This window comes from Pristis pectinata, chromosome 3, assembly GCF_009764475.1.
Source record: "Pristis pectinata isolate sPriPec2 chromosome 3, sPriPec2.1.pri, whole genome shotgun sequence".
Taxonomy (NCBI): Eukaryota; Metazoa; Chordata; class Chondrichthyes; order Rhinopristiformes; family Pristidae; genus Pristis; species Pristis pectinata.
In genome coordinates this window covers 77,413,026-77,425,540 of record NC_067407.1, presented here as the reverse complement: position 1 = coordinate 77,425,540, position 12,515 = coordinate 77,413,026, and the positions used below count along the sequence as shown (strand labels likewise).

Below are 12,515 nucleotides of genomic sequence, written 5' to 3'. Positions count from 1 at the left end.
TCCATCTTGATGACCTGCCCATCTCCTATCCTCCCCCATCCTTTATTCCATGGTCCACTGCCCTCTCCTACCAGATTCCTCCTCCTTCAGCCCTTAGCCTTTTCTACCCATCACTTCAGCTTATTACATCTTCTCTGCCTCCCACTCTCAACTGGACTCACCTATCACCTGAACTCCCCTATCCCCTCTATGTGTGTACTCCTCCCCCGACCTTCTTATTCTGGCTTCTGCCTCTTCCTTTCCAGTCCTGAAGGGCGTCAGCCCAAAACAACAACTATTTATTTCCCTCCATGGATGCTGCCTGACCTGCTGAGTTCCTCTAGCACTTTGTGTATTGCAAGGGAAATTACTCTAATGGGTTAGTAATGCACAGATTTAAAAAAAATCGTATCAAAGGCTACTAATTTAACTGGATGGCAGGTAGTGGAAGTGGTGGGAAAGATGGTGTGTTTACTCAATGACTGCTGATTGCTTTGAGAAATGTGCATTGTTATGTGGTTACTTACCTTATCCAGATCATGCATTAAGTGATGTTTATCGAGTGGAAAATATTGAGATAATTTGAGGGAATACGTTTAGGTGTCATAATGTACGCCCATTCTTTAATGTTGTAGGATATGATGGTGGGAATGTCACTAAGAGGGTATAATTTGGGAAGAACCAATTATAGCGTCCTCACCATATTTATAGCACATAGCAAACAACTGCACTTTGGAATCTGCACCCAGTCATGGGATTAATATGATCAGTATATGTAGGACTGGGAAAATATTGTGCCACTACTTTCAGAAAAATCACTCTGGCATGGAAGAATACAATGTCTCCTAAGGCAATTGTTTTTAAACGTTGTGGAAAGCTTGAAAGAAAGAATCTAGGTTTGTATGTGCACCTACCTTAGCAGAATATTAAAAAATAAACAAGGGTTAGGTTTTTTTGCACAGAAGTGAGAAAGTACAAAATCATGTACTATTTGGTGGGTAGGTATATGGGATTGAGCAATGAATGCAAATATATATCCCAGCACCATGATTGTTTCTTATATTTTGGCCACATTACAATTAATAAAGTTCACACTATTAGCATTAATGTGTGGTAAGTACAGACATCAAATCACAGGGAAATGGTAAAGAATAACCAAGTACAAAAAGAGATATTATATAATAAGCAATGATAGCTGTAGATGGGTAAATGATTATAATTTTATTACCATAATCAATGGCCTGTTTATTGATTGTATGAATCTCATTTATATTGTGTTTCACAATTGGACTATTTTATGCACTGTATTCTGTCTATACATCTGTAATCAGTTTAATATAAAGCAGCTTGCACTAGTGTACAGCCTGAAGAGATACAAGAATGTGATTTGATGCTTTTAGGCATAATCCTCAGAAGCAAAAGGGGGTAGTGATGGGGGAAGGGGTAGAAACAGCAGTAGTCAAAACCATCACAGAATAAAAGAATGAATATCTGGAGACCACATACAGGGATGGTTGTTGCAAGAAAATATTAGAACAAAAGCCTAAAGTGTGATATATCAAGATGTCCCTCAAAATAAAAATTAAATGAGCACTTTACCTGCAAGTGTTGCAGATCATCTTCTTGAATGTTCTGAGACAAATTGTATACCTACAACAAAAAAAAAACATTTTTGTAGAATCCTAACAGCCCAGGAGGTTGCTGTATGGTCTAATCATACTTATGACAGTTTTTCTGGATAAAATAGTCCTGTCTTATTCCTTTATCTTTTGAAAGTTTTTATTGAAAGTTGCTACTTATCTCCTTTTCAGCCAGTACATTCCAGATCATTTCTGGCTAACCATCTATACATCTGAGAAGTGACCAAGATTTGTTTTAACATAGTAATTGAATCATTATTCTACCAAAGACAGAGAACATTAAAATAAGTTTATGAAAACACCTGTACAGAGGACAGATCATCCAATAAATGTGAATATTATTACCAATAAGCAGTTTGCCATTTGACCATTACCTGAACAGAACTTGTCATGGTGCTAAGAGCAAACACTGTAGCACAGTCTCTTATGGTTGACTGACTATCAAAGGCCCCCTGAGTATCCATTAAAAGCACTGCAACCTGGAAGAAAATAAAATCAGTTTGAAGCAGTCATGTTTTTTTTAAAAATGGCATGCATGAATACTTTCAAAGTACATTTCAAACTTTAAAAAAATATAAATATTTAAGTTTGAAGTAATATAGTTGAGGGAATTACGATGACTAACAGCTACATTGGCACAATTTTGAAATTAAAGACCAAAGCTGCATGTATTTACAAAACTGACAACAGTGGAATTACAGAACAATCCAATGTAGGAAGCATCCAGTTGGCCAATCATTTCTGATTTTAGAAAGAGCTATTAGTTGCATATCCTCAAGAACATTCTGCCTTCCAATTATTTAACTACTTAGCATTTTAAAAACTGCAGCTCTAAATCAACTTTGTTTCAGTGCATAATAATAATCATCATCATCATCACGATTAGTTCTCTGATACCTTGTGAACTGCAAGCAAACCAGGATGGTAGCAGAAATATGATGGGATCTGAGACTTGTTAAAAAGGGCCAAAATAGTATAATTTAAATCAAGGACAGTAAATATAAATAATTAGAACAAAACTGGCCAATTCGTTTTGTTTTTAAGTGGAATATTTTTCTCCTAGATACTACTCCACATTTTAAACATTCTCCCATTGTTCGATTCCACTACACGACAATTTGTAATTACTTTAACCTTTACTTTGTATTTGTCCTTTTCACCCTAAATCTTCTGTCCTGACTTTTGTCTAAACTTGTTCCTACATAATTTTTTCATGACTGGAACCAGCAATGCTCCATCTTTTGAGCTTAACATTCTAGCCAAACAGTCTTGCATTCATTGTAAAATCCCCATTCTGTATATCCCCTTTTGTTAGTTCTCACTAGTCACTCGAATAATGGAAGGCTTTACTTACCCTAATGTCAATTTATATTTGCTTATATATTCATCCTCGTTCCTTTATTATTGGATTTTGATAGTGTATTCATATTATCTTATTGTTTATTAGTTTTATTTCAATTTGGACAAATTCTGTTTGTAGGCCGTTTCTTAAGTATCTGCCATGGTATTTTATAATATGCATAGTTATCCCAACTTTGTTTTCTCTCAGAGCTGCTTGATCATCTTAGGTACCTGTCATTTAGAAGTCCTTATCAATATAGTCATACTCCATTTATTCCTCCTATATCCATCACCTCCCAAAACATTACCTCTAGGTCCTGTTTTGGATGTCACATTGTTGTCTAGAGTTTAATTTACCTTTAATAATTATTTCTTTTATACTTTAAGTTTGTATTATATCTCTGCTTTATAGATAAATGTTCAAACACTTGTCTTCATTACCCTAATCTCACCATTATTGTGTCTTCAAAACTTCAGTTATCACTAGATACATGTACCTTATTCCCACTCCACCCTGCATTTTCAGTCAATGACTAGCAACAGAATTGCCTGTCATGGTTTTTGATTACAAGTTTATCCATTACTCTGAGGTTCCGAACACCACATTTTAAAGGAAGGATGCAAGGGTACCAAGAGATTTCAGTTACATAGACTGAAATTAGGACTGCTCACCTTAGAACAGATTCGATTGAGAGCAGACTTGGTGGAACTGTACAAAATAATGAGCAGTCTAGAGAAAGTAGCTAATTGTTCCCATTGACAGAAGGGGTGAGGACCAGGGAACAGATTTATGGTGATTGCTGAAAGTAGTAAAAAGCAACACTGGAGAAACTTTTTAAATAATTGAAGTTGAGGTGTGATCTGGGATAGAATTCCAGAAAGTGGTGGAAGCAAATTTAGTCATGGCTTTCAAAGAGGAAGTAGTACTTGAAGGAGGAAAATAAATCATAGGGCTGGTAGGGAAAACTGGGTAATGGGACTCATTGAATTATTCTTACAAATAGCTGGCAAGGAGTTTGATACTGTATTGATTCAATGATTCTAGACCATAAGGTACAATTTAAAGGGGGAAGTAGTGAAACCAGTGAGACTGAGAAGGTTTAAGTACTTGAAGATGGAAAGATGAGTTAAGAAATCTGATAGAAAAAGCTAGACCCTTTGCTTCCTTAATTTTGTACTGTATGCCTCCATAAAGCAATGTTAAACTCTTTAACAAAAACCTTGAGGCATTAGTGTTTCTGGCCACTAAACTTTAGGATGAATACAAAGACCTTGAACCTTGGGCTTCATTGCACTGTTACCATGAATGAAGTTACGGGAAAAGATTAAAGTGGTGCTATTCCCCATGGTTCAGGAAAGTAAGGGTAAGATTTGAGAGAAGTGCTGAAAATCTAAGGTTTTAGTCCAAAGACTCGGAAATTATTTCCTGTACCAGAGATAATGATTTATGGCCAATTTGTTCTCCTATTTATCATGATCTGAAATGTATGGTAGGAAAGAATAATGGAAGCACATTCACTAACTTGCAAAGGGAATTGGAGGAGTGCCAAGGAAAACTGCTGGACAGTGAAAAAAGACAGGAGTCAATTAACTGGATAGCTCTTTCCCCAGGCTGCTTCGAGAGGCTAGGGAGGAGATTGCTGAACCGCTGGTAAGGATCTTTGAGTCCTCGTTGTCTACGGGGGTGGTGCCGGAGGATTGGAGGGTTGCAAATGTGGTCCCCTTGTTCAAAAAAGGTAATAGGGATAGGCCAGGGAATTATAGACCGGTGAGTCTCACGTCTGTGGTGGGTAAGCTGTTAGAAAGGATTCTAAGGGATAGGATTTATGAACACCTTGAGAATCATGGACTGATTAGGGACAGCCAGCATGGCTTTGTGAAGGGAAGATCTTGCCTTACAAGCCTGAGAGTTCTTTGAGGAGGTGACCAGGAAGATTGATGAGGGCAGTGTGGTGGATGTGGTTTACATGGATTTTAGTAAGGCATTTGATAAGGTTCCTCATGGTAGGCTTCTTCAGAAGGTCAGAGGCCAAGGGATCCAAGGAAGCTTGGCTGTGTGGATTAGGAATTGGCTTGCATGTAGAAAGCAGAGGGTTGTGGTGGAAGGAGTGCCCTCGGATTGGAAGGCAGTGACTAGTGGTGTCCCGCAGGGATCGGTTCTGGGACCTCTACTTTTTGTGATATTTATAGATGACTTAGATGAGGGGTGGAGGGCTGGGTTAGTAAGTCTGTGGACGACACTAAGATAGGCGGTGTTGTGGATAGTGTGGAGGGCTGTCGGAGCTTACAGAGGGATATTGATAGGATGCAGAGCTGGGCTGACAAGTGGCAGATGGAGTTCAATCCAGAGAAGTGTGAGGTGGTACACTTTGGAAGGACAAACTCCAGGGCAGAGTACAGGGTAAATGGCAGGGTACTTGGCAGTGTGGAGGAGCAGAGGGATCTGGGGGTTCATATTCACAGTTCATTGAAAGTTGCCTCACAGGTGGAAAGAGCAGTTAAGAAGGCCAATGGGAAGTTGACTTTCATAAATCGCGGGATTGAGTTTAAGAGCCGCGAGGTGATGATGCAGCTTTACAAAACTCTAGTTAGGCCACACTTAGAGTACTGTGTTCAGTTCTGGTCGCCTCATGATAGGAAGGATGTGGAGGCATTGGAGAGGGTGCAGAGGAGATTTACCAGGATGCTGCCTGGATTGGAGAGTATTGAATATGAGGAGAGGCTTAAGGTGCTAGGGCTTTATTCACTGGAAAGGAGGAGGATGAGAGGAGACATGATAGAGGTATATAAAATATTGAGAGTAATAAATAGAGTAGACAGTCAGCGCCTCCTTCCCAGGGCATCAATGCTCAAGACGAGAGGTCATGGCTTTAAGGTTATGGGTGGGAGGTTCAGGGGAGATGTCAGAGGGAGGTTTTTCACCCAAAGAGTGGTTGGTGCATGGAATGCACTGCCTGGGGTGGTGGTGGAGGCAGATACATTGAACAGGTTCAAGAGCTTGTTGGATAGGCATATGGAGGAACGTGAGATAGAGGGATATGCGGGAGGAAGGGGTTAGGTAGTGTGAGGGTGGTCTGATGGACGGCACAACACGGTGGGCCAAAGGGCCTGTTTTGTGCTGTATGGTTCTATGGTTCTAGCATGTGGTGTCCTGTCTTATACCATTCTACGATTTTCTAAAGCATTTATGATCTTAAATTCAAGGCTATAAAGGCAATTAATTTTATTAACTGAGGTATTAAACTAAAACCCTTTTGTTCAGCTGCTGTAGAAAATCTCACAGCAATTATCAAAGAGAGGCAAGTTGCTGCAGGCAACTTTTATCCCCCAATATATACTTTAAAAGCAATTGGTACAGCATCACACGAGATCTATGCCCAATAGCATTTGGCACAACCAAACTGTAACCATCAGCTCAAGTCACTTTTGAGACCCTAGTCTCATTTGCTTTACCACCAGGGATTAATGCTTTTTGTTGCTTTGTGCCTGCAAGAATATCCCTTGCCCAGGTAAAACCTGCCTTTCTAAGCAATAAACACTTCCAAGTTTTCAGCAAGAGTGCACTCCTTTTTGTTTTCAAAGCTCCATTTAATTCCACTGAGTAAACTGCACTGTATTATACAATAATGAGTTCAAAAGTAATTATTGAATGTAAAGCATTGTTGGATACCCCAAGTCAAAAAGTATCAAACAACTGCAAGTATTTTCATCAAAATAAGACAGTTCTGATTTGAACTTTGTTTTATTAGAAGTAGTGTTAAGAATACTCATGTATTTTTAGCATTTTCTGTTTTTATTTCAGATCACCAGCACCTTCAGTATTTTGCTTTTGCACTTAGAGAAAGTGGAAAGCTGCATGCCATTTCACTCCTTGACCCCCTTTTGAGGACATGACTGGCTCAGATACAAGTCATGGATCAAAAGAAATCCGTTTGATGCAGCAACCAGTCTTGAACATATCTAAACTAACTGGGCATCAAAAGCCACACAGACCCAATGAATACAGTATAGACATTTTCTCATCCAGATTTCTTTTCACACTTAACAGGATCACTTATGAATTTTTAAAACCTGCATTATAGAAGCCTGTAGTAGAAACCCTTCTGGTGATTTGATAGATTAGGACCTTCCCTGTACAATTAAATACTACCCTGGCTACATGTGATCCATCAGTGGAGCAATGCAAATGGATTTCAAATGCATCCTCTTCAATAACTGCTAGCTAACAACTTTAGATACATATTTAAAAGGTTAAAACATTTTTGAAAACTCATTTGCTTCACACGCATTCATGTGAACTCTTGATCTCTGAAGCTACCTCATCACAGCCCTTGTACCTTATTTGCCTACCTGCACTGCACTCTTATCTAACTCTATTCTGTATTCTGTTATTGTTTTCCTTTTGTACTCCCTCAAATGCACTTATGTTTGGAATAATCTGTCTAGATGACATGCAAAACAAGACTTTTTACTGTGTCTCAGTGTGACAACAATAAACCAATTACCCTTATTTTAAGGGAAATTGCACATTACTCTAAATTAGATAATGGCATATGTAGTGGTTTTGTTGGCCAACACAAAACCACATTTTTTGGATACTTGGACAGGAAGAGTCAGTGATTCATGGTAAATAAACAGTCCTTCATACCTCAAGATTAACAACCTTTTGCAGGACACAAATTTCTGTTATAACCAGAAATAATTGGCCTGGTTGAACAGTTATACTTTGACTGTGTTTCAGAGTGTCTTTAATAGAACTTGTATTTGGGGAGGATGGGAAATAAAGTTCTTTTGGCTGAAGGAGGTTCTAAAGGAAATTCTTTTGGCTTTAAATAACTCATGGTAAATCCTCAAATGTTGGTAGACTACTATCCCAAGCCATGAGATTTTACAAGTATTAAAATAACTAACAAAAGTGGTTTCAAATAACAGTGCAAGAATCTACTCTAGCAACAGAAATTGGTGGCTAGTGAGCAATAATTTAAGTGCTTTAAAAATGTTTCCCCACTTCTGCAAAGGCAACCCTTCCCAAATTTGACTTAGCTTTTTAAAACTTGTCCTGGCTGAGATGACTTAGCTCAAAATAAAATTCACACATTAGGTCAGAATCTGTAGACAGATATTCTGGGCATAGGAAAAAAAATGAAATGTGCACATAAAAGACTTGACCCATGTAGCATTTAATCTTTTGTAGAGTTCAACACTAAGCACACCTGGCTTCCATCAGATTTGTTGATCACAAAAACTTCACTCCAAACTTGTATACCAGTAGTTTCTCGTTCACATCCACCTCGCCAGGTAAACCCAGTTAATGGCTCTTCATCACCACCTAGCCAGGTGCCCGGATCCTGCAAAGAGAAACACATGTAACTTGCACAAATAGTGCCAAAGAAAAGGTTCCACACATTGGGAGAATTTAGCAGCAGCGTGTCGTCTTGATCAAAATTCAAAAGTTGAAATAACTTATCTATATTCATTCAAAAAAGCTTACTAGGTCTCCAATTGCTTATGTATAATGACAGGATTCTTTGCATCAATGGTTTCCAGTCAACTTTGTCAATGGAGCAAGAGGAATTAGTTGTTATAAACCAGAATGGTTGTATCTGTCAAGCAAGCATTCACTGATCAATACTGTTTAAAGAACAGACATGAAATTTGAAATTGCAATTCTGTACTGTGCAACAACTGCTATACAAGCTTTCGCAGATCCAAGATACAAATGTTACATGGAGCATTACACATTTAAAAAAAATCAACATCAACTACCTAGAACAAATACATCTAATGAACTCCATCTGGCAGAAGATGGTAAACAGTTTTTGTTGGAACAGAGATAATCCTGCAATTAAAGTTAAAGAATTCAAGAATCCAGAGCAAGTGGACATGGACGTTAGGTACAGGAAGGAGGGCTTCAGATTATGGATCGTTGGGCTCTCTTCCAGGGCAGGTGAAACCTGTACAAACAAGACATTTTGCATCTGAACTGGAGGGGAACCAATATCCTCAACCAGGAGGTTTGCTTGTGCTACTCAGGAGGGTTTAAACTGGAGTGGCAGGGGGATGGGAACCATAGCAGCAGGGCAACGGGTGGTAGGGTTGAGAGCAAGAAAGAGTATTGACAAGTAAGACTAAAAGGAAGGACTGCAAGTGCAGACTAGTGAACATGGTGGGACTAATGGGCTGAAATATGTTTATTTCAATGCTATGAGTATTATAGGTAAGAAGGATGAACTTAGAGCCTGGATCAGCACATGGAATTACGATGTTGTTGCCATTACAGAGACCTGGTTACGTGAGGGACTGGACTGGCAGCTCGACATTCCTAGGTTTCATTGTTTTAGACATGACAGAGCAGGCAGTAAAAGGGAGGGGTTGCACTACTAAGGGAGAATGTCATGGCAGTACTCAAAGGACATATTGGAGGGCTCATCCACAGAAGCAATTTGGGTGGAGCTCAGAAACAGGCAGAGTGCAATTACACTGATGGAATTATACTATAGCCCCTGCACGTTCCCCCCCCCCTTCCCCAGTAGCCACAGAGGTTGAGGAACAGATATGTAGACAGATTATGGAAAGGTAAAGAACAAGGTTGTCATATTGGGGGACTTTAACTTCCCCAATATTGGTTGGAACTTCCTTAATACAAGCTCAGGAGTGGGATTTCTTCAGTGCATCCAAGAGGGGTTCTTGAAACAGTACATGGAGAGTCCAACTAGAGGAGAACTTATTGGTCATAGTTTTGGGAACTGAGCCAGGCCAGGTAACAGACCTGATAGTGAGTGAACATTTTCAGAATAGTGACCACAACTAGTTTTAAGATAGTTACGAGCAAGGATATACAAGTAATTGGATCTTGCAGGAAGGTACTAAATTGGGGGAAGGCAAATAAGGCAGGAGCAGCTACTGTCAGAGGTCCCAGCATCAATCCTTACGGAACACCATTGGGAGCAGCTGCTGTCGAACAAGCCCACGTCTGACACGTGGCAGTTGTTTAAAGACCAGCTGATCGGAGTTCAGTCAGGATCAGCATGTTCTGGTAAGGAGCAAGGACAAGGATGGCAAGGTAAGGGAACCTTGGATGACCTGAGAGGTCCTACATTTAGTCAAAAAGAAAAAGGAAGCATATGCAAGGTTTAGGAAGCTAAAAATTAGACTGGGCCCTTGTGGAATATAAAGATAGCAGCAAAGTGCCCAAGCAGGCAATTAGGAAGGCCAAAAAAGGCCATGAAATGTCCTTGGCGAGCAGTATCAAGGAGAATACCAGAGGATAACTGAGGAGAGGGTAGGTCCACTCAAGGATAAAGGAGGGAATGTGTGCTTGAAGTTTGAGCAAGTGACTGAGGTACTAAATGAGTACTTTGCATCAGTATTTACCGAGAAGGATTTGGAGGACAGTGAACAGATTGGGGCATGCAATTGTGCTGGGTCTTTGGGATTAAGGAGAGGTAATCTGGGTCTTCTGAAAAGCATTAAGGTGCAGTCTTCAGGCAGGACCAGATGCCATTTATCCCAGAATACTGAAAAAAAAAAGCAATTGAGGAGATTGCTGGGGCTTTGATAAGGTAGCAACAGATGACGTCCCAGAGGACTGGAGAGTGGTTTTATGTTATGCCCTTGTTCAAGAAGGGAAATGGGGATAATCCAGGTAATTATAGGCCAGTGATCCTCACATTAGTGGTAGGGAAGCTATTAGAGAGGATATGGAGGGATAGGATTTGTGTGCATTTGGAAAGGCATGGCCTGCTTAGGTACAGTCAGCATAGCTTTGTGCAGGGTAATCATGCCTTAACCTTGATTTGAGTTTTGAGGTGACAGATGTGCTTGAAGGCAAGACAGTGGACATTATCTACATGGACTTTGGTAAGGCATTTGATAAGGTCCCTTATGGTAGGTTGATTCAGAAGATAAAAATGCAAGGGATCCAGGGTAAATTGCAAGTTTGGATTCAGAACTGGCTTGCATCTACATTTTCAACCAATAATTGATATGCATCAGTCTCTTAATAGCACTGAGGTACAGAGGGATCATGGGATCCAGGTCCATAGTTCACTGAAAGGTGAATAAGGTGGTAAGGGCAGCATGTGGCATGCTTGCCTTCATTAATAGGGGTGTTGAGTATAAGAACAAGGAAGTCATGCTACAGCTATACAAACTTTAGTCAGACTACACAGAGTATTTGTGTGCAGTTCTGATCACCCATTAAAAGGATGGATGTGGAGATTGTGAAAAGAGTGCAGAATAGGTTTACCAGGACAATACCTGGATTAGAGGGAATGAGCTACAAGGTTGGACAAACTTGGGTTGTTCTCCCTAGACCAGAGGCTGAGGGGAGACCTGATAGAAGTTTAAATTATGAGGCATAGATAGGATAGACAACACTGCCATAACAATCTTTAACAATTTTAACTTAAAACTGACATTCATTATTCCATCACCAGTTAAGAATCTAAAACAGTTATACTTATCACCTCCATTTGTTTTAAGTGTAGACAACTGATTTCTTGAATCACTTGCTGCTGTAAGAGTACAGTAGCATAGGGCTTCAATTGATGACTGCTAATCTAGAGACATATTTGAATTCCTCAGATTCCAGATTAATTCAAGAACTTGAATGATAGCTAGTCTCAGGGACAGCAGCCACAAAATTACCAGATTGTTAAAACCCATACAGTTCCAAATGCTCTTCAAAAGAAAGTCTGCTATCCTTATCTGGCCGAGCATAAATGTGACTCTAGACTCTTCCTTTGAGCTGCTTCTTCAGTTCAAAGGAAAGGATTAAAAGCATGCTGGCATTGCCAGCAACATCAGCATCTTATGACTGAATAATAATGCTTAGATGGCGTTAAGTCAGTACAATAGCACAAATTTAAAGCCAAGTTATTGCACAAGAGGTAAAAAGAGTAAGTGTAAAAATATTCACCATCATAAGCAGAATTTTAAAACCTAGGTCAGAAAAATCTACAACATAGCACATTGAGTGAATAATCATGAATCAATTTGTTTTAACCTTCCAGAGAAATACAACGTTCCAAAGATCCCTGAAGGAGTTCAGCATTCTGAGTACTTGCAGAATCCTTCATTGTAAACTATATTGCAAGCAAAATATTGACCAGTGTATTTGTCAGTGGAAAAACAAAACAAATATAAAAATCTCTTAAAAAAACAAAAAGATCTTACACAAAATCAATAAATTTGTATTTGTGCTCTTACTAAGTGCAGAAACAGCTTTAAGGAAATTAATGAATCTACTATCCCTGCCAAAAAGAACAAACTAGACTTCTGCTTTGTATATCCATCAATCTGCTTTGTTAATCCAGAACATACAGGCCACATAAATCAAACTAGCCTTAAATTCAGTAATGACCCATGCATCTGTAGGAGCATTACTATTGACCGTCATGCCCCAGAGTCTGGATTTGAGGAAGCAGAGCCAATGTTCCTGCTGCTCAGCATTATTCTATTGCTGTTACAAGGAGATGCACAAATGTGACAGCTCAGTTGTTAAATAAGTTTATTATGGAAATCCCTTGAACTGTGTCAATGAACAATGGCTAT

General features: G+C 39.4%; 1 protein-coding gene across 6 annotated transcripts in view; it reads right to left on the bottom strand.

Moving 5' to 3' along the window:
* Positions 1-12,515, bottom strand: part of atl2 (atlastin GTPase 2) — a 69,850-nt gene that overhangs the window by 27,209 nt on the left and 30,126 nt on the right. For all 6 annotated transcript variants that reach the window (XM_052011149.1, XM_052011146.1, XM_052011151.1 and 3 more), the window contains exons 3-5: positions 8,174-8,308; positions 1,994-2,098; positions 1,579-1,629 (exon numbers count right to left, since the gene is read on the bottom strand). In XM_052011149.1, the coding sequence (XP_051867109.1) occupies positions 1,579-1,629; positions 1,994-2,098; positions 8,174-8,308 (291 nt within the window). The remainder of the gene's footprint in view (positions 1-1,578; positions 1,630-1,993; positions 2,099-8,173; positions 8,309-12,515) is intronic.